This window comes from Esox lucius, chromosome 7 (assembly GCF_011004845.1).
Source record: "Esox lucius isolate fEsoLuc1 chromosome 7, fEsoLuc1.pri, whole genome shotgun sequence".
Lineage (NCBI taxonomy): Eukaryota > Metazoa > Chordata > Actinopteri > Esociformes > Esocidae > Esox > Esox lucius.
In genome coordinates, this window is record NC_047575.1 from 47,536,251 (window position 1) to 47,557,711 (window position 21,461).

At 45.6% G+C, this 21,461-nt stretch overlaps 1 protein-coding gene across 1 annotated transcript; it reads right to left on the reverse strand.

Annotated features, from left to right (window-relative positions):
* Positions 1 to 3,268: 3,268 nt before the first annotated feature.
* LOC105027781 (scavenger receptor cysteine-rich domain-containing group B protein) lies at positions 3,269 to 18,755 on the reverse strand. The gene is made up of 11 exons (XM_034293463.1): positions 18,699 to 18,755; positions 17,880 to 17,909; positions 16,854 to 16,901; positions 13,963 to 14,265; positions 13,374 to 13,442; positions 11,897 to 12,211; positions 11,721 to 11,807; positions 8,764 to 8,841; positions 6,206 to 6,520; positions 5,476 to 5,544; positions 3,269 to 3,763 (listed from the first exon to the last, which is right to left on the reverse strand). The coding sequence occupies exons 1-11, from the start codon at positions 18,709 to 18,711 to the stop codon at positions 3,447 to 3,449; spliced, it is 1,644 nt and encodes a 547-aa protein (XP_034149354.1). The 5' UTR covers positions 18,712 to 18,755; the 3' UTR covers positions 3,269 to 3,446.
* Between the last annotated feature and the right edge of the window lie 2,706 nt (positions 18,756 to 21,461).

A 21,461-nucleotide genomic window follows, 5' to 3' on the forward strand; every position in this document is an offset into this window, starting at 1 on the left:
CCTTTAGCCATTTTGCCAAAAAAAACTGCTGTCTGATTCTAATACAATGTGATGTAATTATCTACTAGCCTCAATGCGAAGCATCAGAGTGTGCCTGTTGTCTAGCGAACAAATCCATTAGCAATCTTCAGAAAGCAGCTCTAGTGAGTCAGCCTGCACCAACTGATTGGTGGATGGTTGATTTACTTTGTTCTGGTATCATTGGAGATCACCAAATGGCAGCAGGGTTTGTTATCTGGTAATCCAAACAGACTGTCAATCTCTAGCAGTTTAGCTCTCAGAGAAGGAGCAGTGACTCAGAGCGAGACAGGCAGATCCTTGCCTTGGCATCGAACTACCTAACAGGGTGAACCTTTACACACCAAATGCACTGATGATTATTGTAATGACAATGACAATGACAGAAAATGAAACATTTTATATGTAAAAAAAATAAAAATAATCCACCGACAATGCATCATGCTGAAGTAGCATCAGAGGGACAATGGACACAATTATCTCTAGGTAAATGTGTTGTCTCAAAATCAACTCCTAATTTTCTTACTTCGGTTCAGTTGTGAATGAAGACGACCCTCCCCTCACAGGTCCGCAAATGAGGGATGTGAGGAAAATCTTTAGAGGCTCCACTGATCTATTCTGACCTATTTGGGTTATTCTTTGGGGGGGGGGGGGGGGGGTCCATAACATTTTGCACCATGCCGTACAGAATCCAGAATAACCCGGTGAGCTCAAAACCTCAGTTAATTCAGGTACATGTCTTGGCCCCGTGAAGTTGAGGCATTTCTTTAACCTGAGGATTTCTGTTCGACGAGTGGACAGTAACAAACTATTGTTTCAGATGAATGTTAAATGATTCTTGGGCCCTCAACCCCATTTATAGCATTGTTATTGATGTATCAGCATTTCCCAATCACAAAATCATTATTTTTCAGGTTCAGATTTAATCATTGCAGTGACAAATAGTTTATCACCCAGTGTACATTCCACCATGTACTGTACAAACACACATTCACAAACAGTTCATTTGTGATTTTGTTGTTGCTTAAAAACATCCAGGTTTCATCCACCAGATTCACTCATATAGATACAGATACACATTGAAATGGAATGAAAGGTAGACCTCGCAGTGGGTCACAACATCCCTACACGTCCAAAATAAAACATGAATATACATGAGCAGACAACAAAAGCTATATTCACAGTAGGGCTGTGGCTAAAGACTGAAACGTTTACTATACTCCTCTGGAAATAGCACTGTCTGTAGCCCTGTTTATGCCTGGTGTTAATGTGTCCTTAGTGCGGATGTTGTTCACTCTTTGATTTGGCCCACATGTTTCAGGCCGATGGAGACAACTGAAAGACACATTGCAATCTGATTGAGCAAGTTCTCACAGGTCTGAATGGACGCGATCAGATTAAGATCAGGCCCAGATCAGGGCGAAGAACGCATTTTGAAACCAGGTATAAATGGGGATTGAGAGAGACAGCGAAGACTAGAGGGCCCTTTCCAAAATGAGACATCAAAAAACACAAGCAGACAGAAGATAATGAGTAATTGCGGTCTATGGGAGAGGATAAAAAAAAACATGATCTCATCAAGACTGTTGGTTTACACATTAAAGGTGTCAAAAAAGAAATAAGAAAAGATGTGAAATGAGAATTGCTGGGGCTTTGGAAGTCACCGTGTTCTGACCACAGAAACACACCCACTTCTGATAAGAAACAATCAAATGAAAGGAAATGTACTGTCTATGTTTATGCCTGTATATTCTAACAAATAAACCTGACCACATAGATTTTTGTAAATATTTGAGTATATCTTTTCATGAGTCAACACTGAAGAAATGACACTTTGCTACAATGTAAAGTAGTGAGTGTACAGCTTGTATAACAGTGTACATTTCCTGTCCCCTCAAAATAACTCAACACACAACCATCAATGTCTAAACCTCTAGAGTACACTACTAAGTGAACATTTCCAAATAGGGTCCAATTAGCCATTTTCCCTCCCCGGTGTCATGTGACTCGTTAGTGTTACAAGGTCTCAGGTGTGAATGGGGAGCAGGTGTGTTAAATTTGGTGTCATCGCTCTCACACTCCCTCATACTGGTCACTGGAAGTTCAACATGGCACCTCATGGCAAAGAACTCTCTGAGGATCTGAAAAAATAATTGTTGCTCTACATAAAGATAGTCTATAAGAAGATTGCCGAAACCCTGAAACTGAGCTGCAGCACGGTGGCCACGACCATACAGCGGTTTAACAGGACAGGTTCCACTCAGAACAGGCCTTGCCATGGTTGACCTAAGAAGTTGAGTGCACATGCTCAGCGCCATATCCAGAGGTTGTCTTTGGGAAATAGACATATGAATGCTACCAGCATTTCTGCAGAGGTTGAAGGGGTGGGGGGTCAGCCTATTAGTGCTCTGACCATACGCCGCACACTGCATCAAATTGGTCTGCATGGCTGTCGTCCCAGAAGGAAGCCTCTTCTAAAGATAATGCACATTAAAGCCTGTAAACAGTTTGCTGAAGACAAACAGACTAAGGACATGGATTACTGGAACCATGTCCTGTGATCTGAGACCAAGATAAACTTATTTTATTCAGATGGTGTCAAGCGTGTGTGGCGGCAACCAGGTGAGGACTACAGAGACAAGTGTGTCCCAATTTGGACATTTTCACTTAGGGGTGTACTCACCTTTGTTGCCAGTGGTTTAGGCATTAATGGCTGTGTGTTGAGTTATTTTGAGGGGACAGCAAATTTACATTGTTATACAAGCTGTGTACTCACTACTTTACATTGTAGCAAAATGTCATTTCTTCAGTGTTGTCACATGAAAAAATATAATCAAATATTTACAAAAATGTGAGGGGTGTACTCACTTTTGTGGGATACTGTAAATGGGAGGACCTGTTTCTTCTGGTCAGTAAATGGGAGGACCTGTTTCTTCTAGTCAGTAAATGGGAGGACCTGTTTCTTTTAGTCAGTAAATGCTGTATAAACGTACTCCACCTAACCCTTGGATCCGTCAGCTGCAAACGTTCTGTAAGCTACTGATTTCTAGCATCTCAACAAAAAAATAACGGATGACAGAGAGAGACACTGCGTCGGTGAAAAGCTTTGGTCTCCACTGTTCATCAAATATATACAGTATATATATATATAAAAAAAATTATACAGCGTATTTTTTATGTCATATATATTTATTTATAAAGTGCTTAATAAGAATGTATACTTTTTATTATTTATTCCTATATTGTTGGTTTTCTTCGTTTGTTGTCATAGTGGTCGCAGCCTTCCATTGGACACTGGGGGGAGGGCTTATTTACATAACGTTTACATGTCCCGGGGCCACGCCCACCATGCGGGGCCCTGTCCTGTGTGCCGGCAGCGGTGGATACAGACATTCTGGTGGCTCCCTGGTGGTGAATCACTGCTGGACTCACGACAGCGAGCAGGTGACGCCGGCGTCCTCCGAGTGGTCACAGTTGTGCACGTCCCAGGGAATGTGGGAGCACAGGTGGAGGGAGCTCTCAGAGCCATGGCACTTCAGATTGTCCAGGAGGATGGCACCGCTGCCAGGCCCAAAGAAGGCCTCCGCGCGGGCCGCCACGGCCTGCCCACAGCCCAGCTGGTGACACACCACCTTGGCGTCGGGCATGTCCCAGGCGTCGTCGCACACCGTGCCCCACCTTGCCCCAGAGAATATCTCCACCCGGCCCTCACAGTGATGCTGGCCCCCCATCAACCTCACAGTGCCTGCCGGAGGACAGAGAGGGGAGAGGACCTGTCACGCTGGAGACAATTGATTTCAACACTGGAGACGGCTGCCACATACAAGGATGATTGGGAGACGTGATTAATACATGACCAATTACACGTGGTGAATGTGATGGATGAAAATACATGACGAATTACACGTGGTGAATGTGATGGATGAAAATACATGACCAATTACACGTGGTGAATGTGATGGATGAAAATACATGACCAATTACACGTGGTGAATGTGATGGATGAAAATACATGACCAATTACAGGTGGTGAATGTGATGCATGAAAATACATGACCAATTACAGGTGGTGAATGTGATGGATGAAAATACATGAACAATTACACGTGGTGAATGTGATGCATGAAAATACATGACCAATTACACATGGTGAATGTGATGGATGAAAATACATGACCAATTACAGGTGGTGAATGTGATGCATGAAAATACATGACCAATTACAGGTGGTGAATGTGATGGATGAAAATACATGACCAATTACACGTGGTGAATGTGATGGATGAAAATACATGACCACTTACACATGGTGAATGTGATGGATGAAAATACATGACGAATTTCACGTGGTGAATGTGATGGATGAAAATACATGACCAATTACAGGTGGTGAATGTGATGCATGAAAATACATGACCAATTACAGGTGGTGAATGTGATGGATGAAAATACATGACCAATTACACGTGATGAATGTGATGCATGAAAATACATGACCAATTACACGTGGTGAATGTGATGGATGAAAATACATGACCACTTACACATGGTGAATGTGATGGATGAAAATACATGATGAATTACACGTGGTGAATGTGATGGATGAAAATACATGACGAATTACACGTGGTGAATGTGATGGATGAAAATACATGACCAATTACAGGTGGTGAATGTGATGCATGAAAATACATGACCAATTACAGGTGGTGAATGTGATGGATGAAAATACATGACCAATTACAGGTGGTGAATGTGATGGATGAAAATACATGACCACTTACACATGGTGAATGTGATGGATGAAAATACATGACCAATTACACATGGTGAATGTGATGGATGAAAATACATGACCAATTACAGGTGGTGAATGTGATGCATGAAAATACATGACCAATTACAGGTGGTGAATGTGATGGATGAAAATACATGACCAATTACACGTGGTGAATGTGATGGATGAAAATACATGACGAATTTCACGTGGTGAATGTGATGGATGAAAATACATGACCAATTACAGGTGGTGAATGTGATGCATGAAAATACATGACCAATTACAGGTGGTGAATGTGATGGATGAAAATACATGACCAATTACACGTGATGAATGTGATGCATGAAAATACATGACCAATTACACGTGGTGAATGTGATGGATGAAAATACATGACCACTTACACATGGTGAATGTGATGGATGAAAATACATGACGAATTACACGTGGTGAATGTGATGGATGAAAATACATGACCAATTACACGTGGTGAATGTGATGGATGATAATATGTGATGAATTGCATGTGATGAATGCGATTGATGACAATATTCAATGAATTATATATCATGCATGTGATGATTGATCATACGTGTTGATTCACACGTGATGAATGTACGTTGGTCTTTGGATACCGTGCATCCCAGAATCTGAACCTGAACAGGCAAAAGATTCACCTTGGCTTGGTGGCCCAGTGGTTGGCACAGTGGGCATTTCGGTTGTCTTGAAGTCAACAAGCTGAAAGGCTGGAAGTGAAGGAGAGAGAAAGTATGAGACTCATCTGCAATGAAAGTGATCGTCTACATGAAGACAAGTGACGATGCGCGTCAGAACAGTCTAGAACAGTCTAGAACAGTCTAGAACAGTCTAGAACACTAAATGAAATGTTAATGAATTGATCGACTAATCACACTGATCCCATAAGGGGGCCCTGAATGCCTTTGTCATTTCACATCATAAATTCACTGAGGTTCAGTTCTACCCAGTCTGCTTTGCTAACCATGATTGGATGCATGCATAGACCTCACAGGAAGGAAGGCCTTCTTCTTTCTTCATTCACTCTGTGTTTTATTTAGCCTTAAAGGATGTAGGTTTAGCCTGCAGGCTTCCAGTGAGGCTGATTACCCCTGACTTCCCCACTCTATATTTCATGCAGGCTTGGCCGGCTGACCGCCTGCTCCTCGGAGACGAACACTCACACAGTGAAAGGCCCCAACTCCACAGAGAAGGGAGAGGGATGGGGATGGTGACTGTGTGTGTGAATGTGTGTGTGTGGTGCGTGTGTGCGTTTCTCCGTGTGTGTGTGTGTGTGTTTACTTGACTACATGACTAGTTCTCTCTCTGCCTGCAGCAGAACCAAAGATTCGACCAGACCATTGCACAGCGACATTCCCCCATCAGTCTTACGGGCACACATGACTCCAGCGTCTTCATGGTGTCCACAGTTGTGCTGGCCCCAGCCCAGGTTGAAACAGTCCTCCAGCTTCCTCTCGTTGCCGTCACAGTCCACGTTGTCCAGCAGGATGGGCCCCGAGCCATAGCCGAAGTATGCCAGGGCCTTGGCTGCGATGGCGGGGCCGCAGCCCAGCTCCCGGCACACCACCGCTGCGTTGTCCAGGTCCCAGTCGTCGTCACACACCGTGCCCCAGAGGTTGCTGTAGAACACTTCCACGCGACCCTGGCAGCTGCTGTTACCGTTGACCACGCGGATGGAGGCCTCCTCTGCAGGAGGACAAGACAGAGGGAGGTCATGACTGAGGAGCACAGACAGAGAGAGTTGAGGACTGAGTGGGACAGAGAGAGGTGAGGACTGAGTGGGACAGACAGAGAGAGGTGAGGACTGAGTAGGACAGAGAGAGGTGAGGACTGAGTGGGACAGAGAGAGGTGAGGACTGAGTAGGACAGAGAGAGGTGAGGACTGAGTGGGACAGAGAGAGGTGAGGACTGAGTAGGACAGAGAGAGGTGAGGACTGAGTAGGACAGAGAGAGGTGAGGACTGAGTGGGACAGAGAGAGGTGAGGACAGAGTGGAATAGAGAGAGGTGAGGACTGAGTAGGACAGAGAGAGAGGTGAGGACTGAGAGGGACAGGTGATTGGTCTGTTCGGTCAGTGCTGTTGCTTTTGATCCTTTTTTTTTTAGTAGCATTGCTTAGTGGTTGTATTTTTTTTTCTAAACTTGCAAAAAATTATGTTTAAATTGTTATGGTAGGCCCACAGCATTTTGTGGTTCAAGCAATTCCACACCATTCTATATTCAGGGTAGGCCCACACCATTCTGTAGTTAGGGTAGGCCCACACCATTCTGTATTTAGGGTAGGCCCACACCATTTTGTAATCAGGGTAGGTCCACACTATTCTCTAGTTAGGGTAGGCCCACACCATTCTGTAGTCAGGGTAGGCCCACACCATTCTGTAGTTAGGGTAGGCCCACACCATTTTGTAATCAGGGTAGGCCCACACTATTCTCTAGTTAGGGTAGGCCCACACCATTCTGTAGTCAGGGTAGGCCCACACCATTCTGTAGTTAGGGTAGGCCCACACTATTCTCTAGTTAGGGTGGGCCCACACCATTTTGTAATCAGGGTAGGCCCACACCATTCTGTAGTTAGGGTGGGCCCACACCATTTTGTAATCAGGGTAGGCCCACACCATTCTGTATTTAGGGTAGGCCCACACCATTTTGTAATCAGGGTAGGCCCACACTATTCTGTAGTCAGGGTAGACCCACACCATTCTGTAGTTAGGGTGGGCCCACATCATTCTGTAGTTAGGGTAGGCCCACACCATTCTGTAGTTAGGGTAGGCCCACACCATTCTGTAATCAGGGTAGGCCCACACCATTCTGTAGTTAGGGTAGGCCCACACCATTCTGTAGTTAGGGTGGGCCCACACCATTCTGTAGTTAGGGTAGGCCCACACCATTCTGTAGTTAGGATAGGCCCACACCATTCTGTAGTTAGGGTGGGCCCACACCATTCTGTAGTTCGGGTAGGCCCACACTATTCTGTAGTTAGGGTGGGCCCACACCATTCTGTAGTTAGGGTAGGCCCACACCATTCTGTAGTTAGGGTGGGCCCACACCATTCTGTAGTTAGGGTAGGCCCACACCATTCTGTAGTTAGGGTGGGCCCACACTATTCTCTAGTTAGGGTAGGCCCACACCATTCTGTAGTTAGGGTAGGCCCACACCATTCTGTAGTTAGGGTAGGCCCGCACCATTCTGTAGTTAGGGTAGGCCCGCACCATTCTGTAGTTAGGGTAGGCCCACACCATTCTGTAGTTAGGGTAGGCCCACACCATTCTGTAGTTAGGGTAGGCCCACACCATTCTGTAGTTAGGGTGGGCCCACACCATTCAAACACAGAAAATCAGCTTTCTTAACATATTAATGCAACAAACTAGTGTTATACTGTTATTAATTTGGATCATATTTTATGGAATTTCTGGGCACGTTGCTTAATGGAGTTCCACACATAATAACTATCATCTATGTAAAAAATATGGGTGAATAATGAGAAAATATTTGTAATAACTGACTATAATTGTTTATCATTCATTATAGCTGGAGTTTATAATACCCTTTAATTTATCACTTGACTTTATAATACCTTTCCATTTATCACATGAGTATATAATACCCTTCCATTTATCACATGAGTTTATAATACCCTTCCATTTATCACATGGGTATATAATACCCTTCAGTTTATCACATGAGTATATTATACCCTTCCATTTATCACATGAGTTTATAATACCCTTCAGTTTATCACAAGTTTATAATACCCTTTCAGTTTATCACATGAGTGTATAATACCCTTCCATTTATAACATGAGTTTATAATACCCTTCAGTTTATCACAAGTTTATAATACCCTCTCATTTATCACAAGTTTAATACCTTTAAATTTATCACGTGTTTATAATACCCTTTCATATATCACATGGGGCGACACCATCATTACCTTTTGTTGTAATTGCCGCTGTTGTCGTTTGCAGAGATGTTGAAGTTGTTGCAGAGACTGAACCTGTTTGTCCAGTCACTAGAAGGAGATGAGATTTAGACGTGTTAGAATCCAAATGATGAGTCAGTCTACACAAAACAATGAAAAGTATTGGAATCCAAATATTGAGTCCACACGTGTCTTAAAAGTAACAGAATGATGAGTCATCATATGCATAACACGTAGACACACAAAATGACAGACAACTCATTTTACACACATTCATTTAAAACATTACAATCAGACATTAGAATCAGAATGATGGATCACTCAAAGCATTATTAATTCAGAGTCATAAGAAATAGAAGCATTAGAATTAGAATGATGAGTCATTATCAGAAATATACAGTGGGGAGAACAAGTATTTGATACACAGATGATTTTGCAGGTTTTCCTACTTACAAATCATGTAGTGGTCTGTAATTTTTATCATAGGTACACTTCAACTGTGAGAGACGGAATCTAAAACAAAGCAAAATATCACATGATTTTTTAATAATTAATTTGCATTTTATTGCATGACATAAGTATTTGATCATCTACCAACCAGTAAGAATTCCGGTTCTCACAGACCTGTTAGTTTTTCTTTAAGAAGCCCTCCTGTTCTCCACTCATTACCTGTATTAACTGCACCTGTTTGAACTCGTTACCTGTATAAAAGACACCTGTCCACACACTCAATCAAACAGACTACAACCTCTCCACCATGGCCAAGACCAAAGGATATCAGGGATAAAATTGTATGCCTGTACAAGGCTGGGATGGGCTACAGGACAATAGGCAAGCAGCTTGGTGTGAAGGCAACAACTGTTGGCGCAATTATTAGAAAATGGAAGAAGTTCAAGATGACGGTCAATCTCCCTCGGTCTGGGGCTCCATGCAAGATCTCACCTCGTGGGGCATCAATGATCATGAGGAAGGTGAGGGATCAGCCCAGAACTACACGGCAGGACCTGGTCAATGACCTGAAGAGAGCTGGGACCACAGTCTCAAAACCATAAGTAACACACTATGCTGTCAAGGATTAAAATCCTGCAGCGCACGCAAGGTCCAGGCCTGTTTGAAGTTTGCCAATGACCATCTGGATGATCCAGAGGAGGAATGGGAGAAGGTCATGTGGTCTGATGAGACAAAAATAGAGCTTTTTGGTCTAAACTCCACTCGCCGTGTTTGGAGGAAGAAGAAGGATGAGAACAACCCCAAGAACACCATCCCAACCGTCAAGCATGGAGGTGGAAACATCATTCTTTGAGGATGCTTTTCTGCAAAGGGGACAGGACGACTGCACCGTATTGAGGGGAGGATGGATGGGGCCATGTATCGCGAGATCTTGGCCAACAACCTCCTTCCCTCAGTAAGAGCATTGAAGATGGCTCGTGGCTGGGTCTTCCAGCATGACAACGACCCGAAACACACAGCCAGGGCAACTAAGGAGTGGCTCCGTAAGAAGCATCTCAAGGTCCTGGAGTGGCCTAGTCAGTCAAAAGCCCTGCTGCAGTGTGTGCAAACCTGGTCAGGAACTACAGGAAACGTGTGATCTCTGTAATTGCAAACAAAGGTTTCTGTACCAAATATTAAGTTCTGCTTTTCTGATGTATCAAATACTGATGTCATGCAATAAAATGCAAATTAATTACTTAAAAATGATACAATGTGATTTTCTGGATTTCTGTTTTAGATTCTGTCACTCACAGTTGAAGAGTACCTGTGATAAAAATTACAGACTTTTACTTGCTATGTAAGTGGGAAAACCTGCAAAATCGGCAGTGTATCCAATATGTGTTCTCCCCACTGCAGAAGCATTAGAATTAAAATGATCAATCAATATCAGGCATAAGAATTATAAGCATTGGAATCAGAATAATGGTTCAGTCAAAGCATTAGAATCATTATGATGAGTCAGTGGAAGCATTACAATCAGAATGATGAGTTATTATAAGGACTAGAAGCATTACAATCAGAATGATGAGTTATTATAAGGACTAGAAGCATTACTATCAGAATGATGAGTTATTATAAGGACTAGAAGCATTACTATCAGAATGATGAGTCAGTATGATGCTTATGAATCAGATGCATTAGAATCAGAATGATGAGTCAGTATGATGCTTATGCATTGGATGCATTAGAATCAGAATGATGAGTCAGTATGATGCTTATGAATTAGATGCATTAGAATCAGAATGATGAGTCAGTATGATGCTTATGAATTAGATGCATTAGAATCAGAATGATGAGTCAGTATGATGCTTATGAATTGGATGCATTAGAATCAGAATGATGAGTCAGTATGATGCTTATGAATCAGATGCATTAGAATCAGAATGATGAGTCAGTATGATGCTTATGAATCGGATGCATTAGAATCAGAATGATGAGTCAGTATGATGCTTATGAATCGGATGCATTAGAATCAGAATGATGAGTCAGTATGATGCTTATGAATCAGATGCATTAGAATCAGAATGTTGAGTCAGTATGATGCTTATGAATCGGATGCATTAGAATCAGAATGTTGAGTCAGTATGATGCTTATGAATCAGATGCATTAGAATCAGAATGATGAGTCAGTATGATGCTTATGAATCGGAAGCATTAGAATCAGAATGATGAGTCAGGATATACATAAGCTAGCAGATGCCCGCAACACACAGCAATGTGTTTTCCATCCTTGGAGGGCAGAAGGGGCGGGGTCGGTAATGACTTGGCTCTATCTAACCAGGTTGTATTGACACTGCCAAGTTTCAGATTCAGAGAAACCTGAGTGAACCTATGTGAAACAGCACCCTCTGTTGGACGTAGGACAGAGGTGCAGAAGTTGCCAGGTGACCTGGGACTGCTCCGCTGCTACCCCCCCCCCCCCCCCCCCCCCCACTCGCACTGCAACACGCGTGAATGAAAGTGGCCTGACCCGGTACCTGCGTTGCCGTCAGTGAACACGAATCCCCGTTCCATGGGCACTGTGTCGGTTCTAACGGGAGGCGTGGTGGTGGTGGACCCAGAACCTACCGGGAGAGACGGCACACGTTTGTGTTCACAAGGGCCTTGAGGAATGCACTGATCTGATGGCCGGTCGGACAGGGCAGCGTCCCACCTGAACAGATGACCCCGGCGTCCTCGTGATGCCCACAGTTGTGTATCCCCCATCCCAGGCTGTAGCATCTCCCCAGCTGCTTCTCGTAGCCGTTGCAGTTGACATTGTCCAGCAGGATCTGACCGGTGCCGTAGCCAAAGTAGGCGTTGGTGGTGAAGGACACGGCGTGGCCACAGCCCACCTGCTGGCACACCACCCCTGCGTCCCTCATGCCCCAGTCATCGTCGCACACCGTCCCCCAGCTGCCCCAGTAGTGGACCTCCACCCGTCCCTGGCAGTGGTCCAGTCCACCGACTAGCCGGACCGTACCATCTCCTGGAATATAGGGGGGGGGGTTCTTCAGTCAAACACTGGTCCCCTGTAGTTGTGTTAATTGGAGACTGTATCTGTTATCTCAGTGAGACTGTAGTTAGGGTAGATTAATTAATAAGGTGACTAAACAATAAATGGTGGCAAAAAATAAGCCTAAAATGAATATAATTCCTGTACACCTGTGTTCATTTGTTTTCATTGGGTTTTCTGTCCCTCTGTGATTGTCCTTTCCCTCTGTTTCAACTAAGGTTTTTGTGGTCTGAGAAAACTGCTTTTAGAAGAGAGAAATATACCCCTCCCTTACTTATAAGCAATTCAAAGAATCTCTACACAAATACATGTAACACAGATCATTATTAATTTATTTTCCATGTTATTTCCACTCAGCTCCCTCTGCTGGATTCTATTGTTTGTGCCTCTAACTCTACAGTACGGATCCTGAAAAGGGCTTGTACCTGAAACGTCCAGGCAACACGAAATCACGGTTATATAAGCAGTCTACTGTATATAAGGATTCTACTGTATATACGCATTTTACTCTATTTAAGGATTCTACTGTATATAAGCATTTTACTGTATTTAAGGATTCTACTGTAGTGGTGTCCTTCATTTGCTATTTCAAACTACAGTAAATCACTGACGGTACACTATAGTTCATTACCAGTGGTACATTACAGTACATTACCTGTGGTACATTACAGTACATTACCATTCTTACTCTACAGTAGCCTACATCCAACCAACTTTCTTGAAAGGTGTTGCTGGCATCACATTTTGTTGTTGTTGTATTTTTCCAAAAACAATAAAATGTCTCAGTTTAAATCTTTGATATGATGTCTTCATACTATTTTCAATTAAATATAGGGATACATGATAAATTTTATTTGCATTTTACGCAACGTCACAACCTTTTTTGAAATGGGGTTGTAGTTAAATTTACTGTACTATTATGTACTGCTTTAAGGGAAATGGTGAAGAATCAGTCTTTAAAGTCGGTTTGCCTCCACCACTGTAAAGTACTTTATGTAAAGTACTAATAAATTCTAATAATTTATTCAGAGAAAAGATACATCAAATAGCCTCCGTTAATCAGGCAGAAGTGTTCATGGAGTGTTTTGATGCATTTGACTCAAACTAAAAAGAAAGACATGAATGGATCACTTACTTAACCCTAAGCTCCTCCTGGACATGGTGGTGGGCTCGCCGAAGCCCCGTGTCTCCTCCACGGCTGTATCTGAGGAATGATCAGGGAGACCAGGAGTGAGAAGGGACATTGCTATTATCTAATCCGTCACCAGGGAAGTGTCCTCGAACCTCACACTGTGTCATACACTGAACTCACAAGAGATCTTATACAAAACAAATATTAGAACATTAAAAACTCTACTGTATTTTACACGTTGCAAACCCCCACACAAGCACGCACAGGCACATGCCACAAAATGACACAAAATGACACAAAATGGCACAAAATGACACAAAATGGCACAGGGGTGCCAAGATGTCTAAATATGGCACGTCTTCAAAGCAACATTGTCTGTCACCGACACACGGGTGACGTCACAAGAGCCTGACCTTTGCACGACACGACACACGGGTGACGTCACAACGAGCCTGACCTTCGCACGACACCAACACACAGGTGACGTCACAACGAGCCTGACCTTTGCACAACACCGACACACGGGTGACACCACAACGAGCCTGACCTTTGCACGACACCGACACACGGGTGACGTCACAACGAGCCTGACCTTTGCACGACACCGACACATCCTCGTAGTGGTAACAGTTGTGGACGCCCCATCCCAGGCTGGCGCACTGTCCCAGGTCCGTCTCCCCTCCCTTGCAGTCCACGTTGTCCAGCAGGATGGGCCCGGACCCCTGGCCGTACTCCGAGATGCTGCCGCAGGCCAGCGCCACGCCGCAGCTCAGCTGGCGACAAACCACGTTGGCGTCCACCATGTCCCAGTCGTCGTCGCACACCGTGCCCCACGTGCCGTTGTGCCGCACCTCCACGCGCCCCTCGCAGCGGTTACGCCCGTTCACCAGACGCACTGCGCGGGAGAGGAGGGAGGGGGGGAGGAGAAGACAGGAGAGGGGAGGACAGGACAGGAGAGAATAGGATAGGGGAGGAGACATGAGGAGAATAGAGGTGGGAGGAGTTAAACGCACATAAAGTCAGACTAGTTGTTTAAGGAAAGACAACAGGGTCAAGGGTCAAATGATTGGCCCAGGAATCAGTCAGAAACACAGCTTCTTTCAACACTAATGATAAATGTGACTATAATCATGGGATGACAACGCTATCCTGTCAACGCTGCTATCTAGGTTTTTTATTGTATTTTCAAGAAAATCCCCACTAAACCAATCCAGTCTTCATCCAAGAAACTGGGGACTAGTTTTACTCTGCATAAGACACACAACATGGCAAAATATGTGCATAGAAGCACATAAAAGGTCCACTGTCTGTGAGACATAATACTGGTGGGTATAAACCTGTGGATATTTAACTATCATAATGACAGTAAATAGGGATCCTTTTGGATCAGCTGGTCTAATCCCTTCCACATTCCAATTTAGACCAAGGAACACAATGAATGAGTCACATGACCCCATCACATACTCAGGTCGAGAGAGAGGAAGAGAGAAAAAACAATGAGAAATGGAGTGAGATAGAGGGAGAAAATGAGGTGTGAGAGAGTTGGGGGATGGAGAGAGAGAGGGGGGAGATGGAGAGAGGGGGGGGAGATGGAGAGAGAGAGGGGAGATGGAGAGAGAGGGGGGGAGATGGAGAGAGGGGGGAGATGGAGAGAGAGAGAGGGGAGATGGAGAGAGGGGGGGGTGGAGAGGGGGGGGGGATATGGAGAGAGGGGAGATGGAGGGAGAGGGGGGGTGGAGAGAGAGGGGGGGAGATGGAGAGAGAGGGGGGAGATGGAGAGAGAGAGGGGGGAGATGGAGAGAGGGGGGGGAGATGGAGGGAGAGAGGGGGGAGATGGAGGGAGAGAGAGGGGAGATGGAGGGAGAGGGGGGAGATGGAGAGAGGGGGGGGTGGAGAGGGGGGGGGGATATGGAGAGAGGGGAGATGGAGGGAGAGGGGGGGTGGAGAGAGAGGGGGGGAGATGGAGAGAGAGGGGGGAGATGGAGAGAGAGAGGGGGGAGATGGAGAGAGGGGGGGGAGATGGAGGGAGAGAGGGGGGAGATGGAGGGAGAGAGAGGGGAGATGGAGGGAGAGGGGGGGGTGGAGAGAGAGAGGGGGGAAATGGAGGGAGAGAGGGGGGAGATGGAGAGAGAGAGGGGGGAGATGGAGAGAGAGGGGGGAGATGGAGGGAGAGAGGGGGGAGATGGAGAGAGAGAGGGGGAGATGGAGGGAGAGAGAGGGGAGATGGAGAGAGAGAGGGGGGAGATGGAGAGAGAGAGGGGGGAGATGGAGGGAGAGAGGGGGGAGATGGAGAGAGAGAGGGGGGAGATGGAGGGAGAGAGGGGGGAGATGGAGAGAGAGAGGGGGGAGATGGAGGGAGAGAGAGGGGAGATGGAGAGAGAGAGGGGGGAGATGGAGGGAGAGAGGGGGGAGATGGAGAGAGAGAGGGGGGAGATGGAGGGAGAGAGGGGGGAGATGGAGGGAGAGAGAGGGGAGATGGAGAGAGAGAGGGGGGAGATGGAGGGAGAGAGGGGGGAGATGGAGAGAGAGAGGGGGGAGATGGAGGGAGAGAGGGATGAAAACTATATATTGAAACATTAGGGCGGTGTCCTTGTTTTAAAGAGTCCTGGGCAATCTGTAAATGTCATGTTTTTTCCCTTTCCTTCTTATCTACCATCCTCTCCCTCTTCTCTCCCCCCTCTCTTCCCTGCTCTCCCCTCTCTTCCCCACTCTTCCGCACTCTCCCCTCTCTTCCCCACTCTTCCCCTCTCTTCCCCACTCTTCCCCACTCTCCCCTCTCTTCCCCACTCTTCCCCTCTCTTCCCCACTCTTCCCCACTCTCCCCTCTCTTCCCCACTCTTCCCCACTCTCCCCTCTCTTCCCCACTCTCCCCTCTCTTCCCCACTCTCCCCTCTCTTCCCCACTCTCCCAAGTTAAGTTAGACTGTTCTTCATTCAATGAGGACATTTGTTGAATATTGTTTTCAGGCAAACCAGTGTTGTGGATGTTTCAGACAGACTGGTGTGGTGGATGTTTCAGACAGACAGGTGTGGTGGATATTTCAGACAGACAGATGTGGTGGATGTTTCAGACAGACAGGTGTGGTGGATGTTTCAGACAGACTGGTGTGGTGGATGTTTCAGACAGACAGGTGTGGTGGATATTTCAGACAGACAGGTGTGGTGGATGTTTCAGACAGACAGGTGTGGTGGATGTTTCAGACAGACTGGTGTGGTGGATATTTCAGACAGACAGGTGTGGTGGATATTTCAGAAAGACAGGTGTGGTGGATGTTTCAGACAGACTGGTGGGGTGTATGTTTCAGACAGACAGGTGGGGTGGATGTTTCAGACAGACAGGTGTGGTGGATGTTTCAGACAGACTGGTGTGGTGGATGTTTCAGACAGACTGGTGGGGTGTATGTTTCAGACAGACAGGTGGGGTGGATGTTTCAGACAGACAGGTGTGGTGGATGTGGTGAGAATTGGTGGCCGCCCAACATACCTTGGGAAAGCGGTGTCTCCATTGCAGTTGATATAGTTGCACTATTGGCTAGAGGAAAAGAGGTAGGGATGGAGGGAGGGGGGTGGAGGGAGGGGGAGGGGGGGAGGGAGGGAGGGAGGGAGGGAGGGGGGAGGGAGAGAGGGAGGGGGAGGGGGAGGGAGGGATGGAGGGAGGGGGAGGGAGGGGGAGAAAGGAGGAAAGAGAGAGACTTTGGTCAAATTATTTGTTGAAAGGAGATTGTTGGCCCTCTGTGGATACTGTACTTTATATCTCCTATTTTCCTGTAATCTGAGACACAGATTAAAAATGCAACAGGAAGCCTCTTTAAACTATGTAACCACAGCAGCTATGTAGTGCACACTAAACTGAAGCTTGTCCGGAAGGTTCACACATTCCTGTCTGTGTGAACTATTTTATTTTCTTTGTTTTGAGAATGGAAAACTATAAAGTAGCAGAACTTTTACACAAATTATTGTTACTACAGGGCCAAAGGAGTCTCCACACTTCACTCAGTCTGTTTCAGTGGGTCTGATTCTGCTTCAGGAAACACTGGTTTAAAAGAATGACTCTACATTTGATCACAGACTAGAGAATAACCTGATGATAGTGTCAATAATTATATAACACTATGCTATTCTCCACTTGTTATCACTGTAGTTATTTTATATTAATATTTAATATTGTTATTATTGTTATTATTTTAAGATGAGGCAAATGAAAGACCCTGATGTTGTTTTCTCAGTTCACTGCCTCACAGATTGACAAGATGAACCTTTTAACTGTCACACTTAAATAAGGTGATTCAAAGGCTTCTTCCTTTTTTAAGAATGCCTGGGTCATTGAGAAGCCCTAAATAAATTAACCGTGAAGTTGGTTAGCCTTTAAAACGTTTTTTTCTAAAGTGTTTTAGAGTTTTACCATGGAACGTGTTTATTTTGTTGTCTGTTTCGGGGACATCTAACTAAACTCTAGACAGGCAAAATAGAAGTTATGGTGCTTTTCAGAAGAGACTCAAAAAACACTCACTGGCACGTCTGCTGACTTTGTTCACATCTCCTGAAATCAGAAAATAAAGACCATTATCAACAAAAAAAACATGTCTTAATAAGTTCAGCAAACCATAACATAATGTGGTCACATCAGTACAATCAACATCTGAAGTTAGTAAACATGTTATGGACAGTAGTCAATACCCACTCACTCCCAACATCTCTGTTCAGAATGACTGGCAGGCTGTCTTGCCCTATCAGAACGACTGGCAGACCGTCTTGCCCTATCAGAACGACTGGCAGACCGTCTTGCCCTATCAGAACGACTGGCAGACCATCTTGCCCTATCAGAACGACTGGCAGACCGTCTTGCCCTATCAGAACGACTGGCAGACCGTCTTGCCCTATCAGAACGACTGGCAGACCGTCTTGCCCTATCAGAACGACTGGCAGACCGTCTTGCCCTATCAGAACGACTGGCAGACCGTCTTGCCCTATCAGAACGACTGGCAGACCGTCTTGCTGACTGACACAACAGAACACCCAATCACGTCTCACATTCATCTGTCTCACTATCTGGAGGAACCACAACATCCACTTGTCTTCTCCCCCAGCTGTGCTCCTGCCATGCCCCTCTCCCCAACACCCCAACCCCCCAGCTGTGCTCCTGCCACACCCCTCTCCCCAACGCCCCAACCCCCTGCTGTGCTCCCCAAACCCTTCCACAAACACACAAATCCGAGAACTGGTTAGCTACATTAGTCTTTTCATTCATAGTGAGCTGTAGTTACACTTATTACACACACACGCACACACACATGCTCACACGCACACACACACACACACGCTCACTCACCGATCTGAAGCATCACGCTGACTGCCAGCAGTAGCAGAGAGCCTGTGAGGGAGGCCAGCAAGCAGACCGCCACCTTCCAGCCGCCCCGCGACACACACCCACACTCCACGCCCTGACCTCGCATCGTCTGACCGACCGGGAGCCTGGGGGAACACAGACACACGCGATCACCGCACTGGACCGTCCGTCTCGGTCTGTCTCCCCGTCTCTGTCGGTCTCTGTCTGTCTCTCTGTCTCTGTTTGTTATCCTCTCTGTATCTCTCTCTCCTACCTGTCTGTCTTCTCTGCTGGGACCGACTTGTTTGGCCAAAACTGTCTGCTCTCTCCCCCACCACTAGTCTACTACTAACACTCATAATCAATATCTGTTTAATTCGCTGGCCAGAGTCCTCCAAAGATAGTATTGGATTGTTTTCTGTAGTGCAGCCCTGCAGCCAGTTGACAGCAGAGTGGTGAGAACCTCTGCATCCATGATAGTATCAGGAAATTGAAGCTTGTGGTTTGTAGTTGGAGCAAAAATCATTATCCACAAACATGCTCGCTGAACTGAAACCAGTGTGTATATGTGTGTGTATGTGTGTATATATACATATATATATGTATATGTGTGTGTGTGTTTATGTGTATGTGTGTGTGTATATATATATATATATATATATATATACATATATATATACATACATATATGTATACGTGTGTGTGTTTATGTGTGTGTATATGTGTGTGTGTGAGTGTGTATACGTTTCTGACTTAACTACATAATGGGAAGTTTCCTAAACTGCAGTTAGATCAGAAGAGGTTGTGTCCCAGGGCTTGTGGGGCACGGGGCCGCCTGGCCCATTTCCCCAGGCCAAAATGACTGTCTGGCCATCTACTGTCCCCCCACCATGACCCACTGTACACTGACTGGCTGCTGAAACACTGAGCCCCAGGAAAACCTGGGACCAGTGGTGTGCAAGCTGGCACAAAATGGATGCCAGTGCCATGCACCACCCAGGTGGCTCTAAGGGGAGGTGTGCCACTGTCACACCGAGTCACTTCTTCAGTACGGAGGGCAGGAAATACTCAAAGGGACAGGCGGAGTCGTGGGTTTCTCAGTAGTCCAACAATATCTCACTGTCTCAACAATATCTCACTGTCTCAACAATATCTCACTGTCTCAACAATATCTCACTGTCTCAACAATATCTCACTGTCTCAACAATATCTCACTGTCTCAACAATATCTCACTGGTTTTTGATGTCTGGAAACACCTGAGGTGAAAGTAGATTGGGGTTAAGGTTGTAAACCATTAATTAACTTCATAATTGGACATTTATATTGATTTTGGAATTACGTTTTCTTTAGATGAGGGGTAAACATATATCATATCATATGCTGAATGGACATCAATTTTCTTTGTAAATGTAACATGATCTCTCAGAGACATCAGTCCAGTCCTCATAGTTATAGATAGTTAAGTTTTATGGTGTTTGGAGAGGAAAAAAACAAGGAACTCTATACAGATACATTCAAATGTTCTAGGCAAGTTAGACTTTTCTTTATGTTTCATATCTGCCAATCTGAATTAGTGGTTTTAAAAAATATATTTTAATGAAGAGGTTTTAGTTTTGCTAGTGGCTAAGGAGGCGTGGGGTGGTTTGTTTTCGTGCCGGGAGTAGGAGCCCCTCTGACCTTCCAGAGGAATGTGTGAGGGCTGAGGGATGAGGGCTGAGGGATGAGGAGGGACGGCGAGGGGAGAATATGATATTGGCCCCTGGAGATAGTGGACATTCCGTGCCCACGGGGCAACAGGAAGACATCTCTGCTGTCTGTGGTCCCCATCGTCAGGCCTAAACGCTGCTTCCTGCAATCTGTCACTGGAACTCTCCAAAACGCTTAGGTACCTGATGACACAGCAGGGGCGCCTCTCGGCTCCTGGGAGAACAAGAGGACAAGGGGGCTAGCACCCGCTGAAGAGGGGAGGAGGGCTGTCCGAAATCACCAGCGCCTCTACTGTTCCAGCAGTACAGACATGCTCGTTTCAGTTCTGCCCTGTCACAGGAAGGCCACCGGCCGGACATTAAAAAGGGAATGAAACACTGTCGCAGAGATGTGCTGGTAGTATAGTCGAACACCTCATACCAGGTCGATTTACTTGCTGGATTTAGACACTGTGCTGTGAGCCCTTTTACTGAAAGCCCCGAAGTCTATATTGCATGTAGTACAGGCTGTGGGTGTTGAGTAGGATAGCTACGAGTTTGGGTTGAGCCGAGGCCACCAGAGAGGTCATTGTGCCGTCCAATTAGCAAAGCGCGGATTTGAACGCCTGGCGAGCAGCTCAGCAGCGCAGACCCATTGGTCACAGTGTCCTTACAAACTGCTTGAGACCTCGGGACAAATGGCTCAGTTATGAGGAATGGAAAATAATCTACTCCCCAATGTTGTGTTTTTCAATTCCCCATTCATAGCGGGATGCATTGCAGATCCGTCTGGGAATAATGTTGTCTTTTGTGCTTCCCTCCCTCCTGTTTGCCCTGCGCCGCTGAGAAATGGCTGAAAGATCCTCGGCCCCATGAAAATGCCCATGAATGTCTTAGATAACCAGGAATATAACACTGTCACTGTCTCTCTCGCTCTCTCTCACTCTAAAAAGGGAGGAATTTTGACCCCTTTAAATTCAGTTTCATTGCATCTGTCAACTAGTTTATCTGTCCTCTGTCCATCTCTGTAGGTAACTTCATCCCCACTCTGCATAATATTTCCTTTTCTTCGCCCATTAA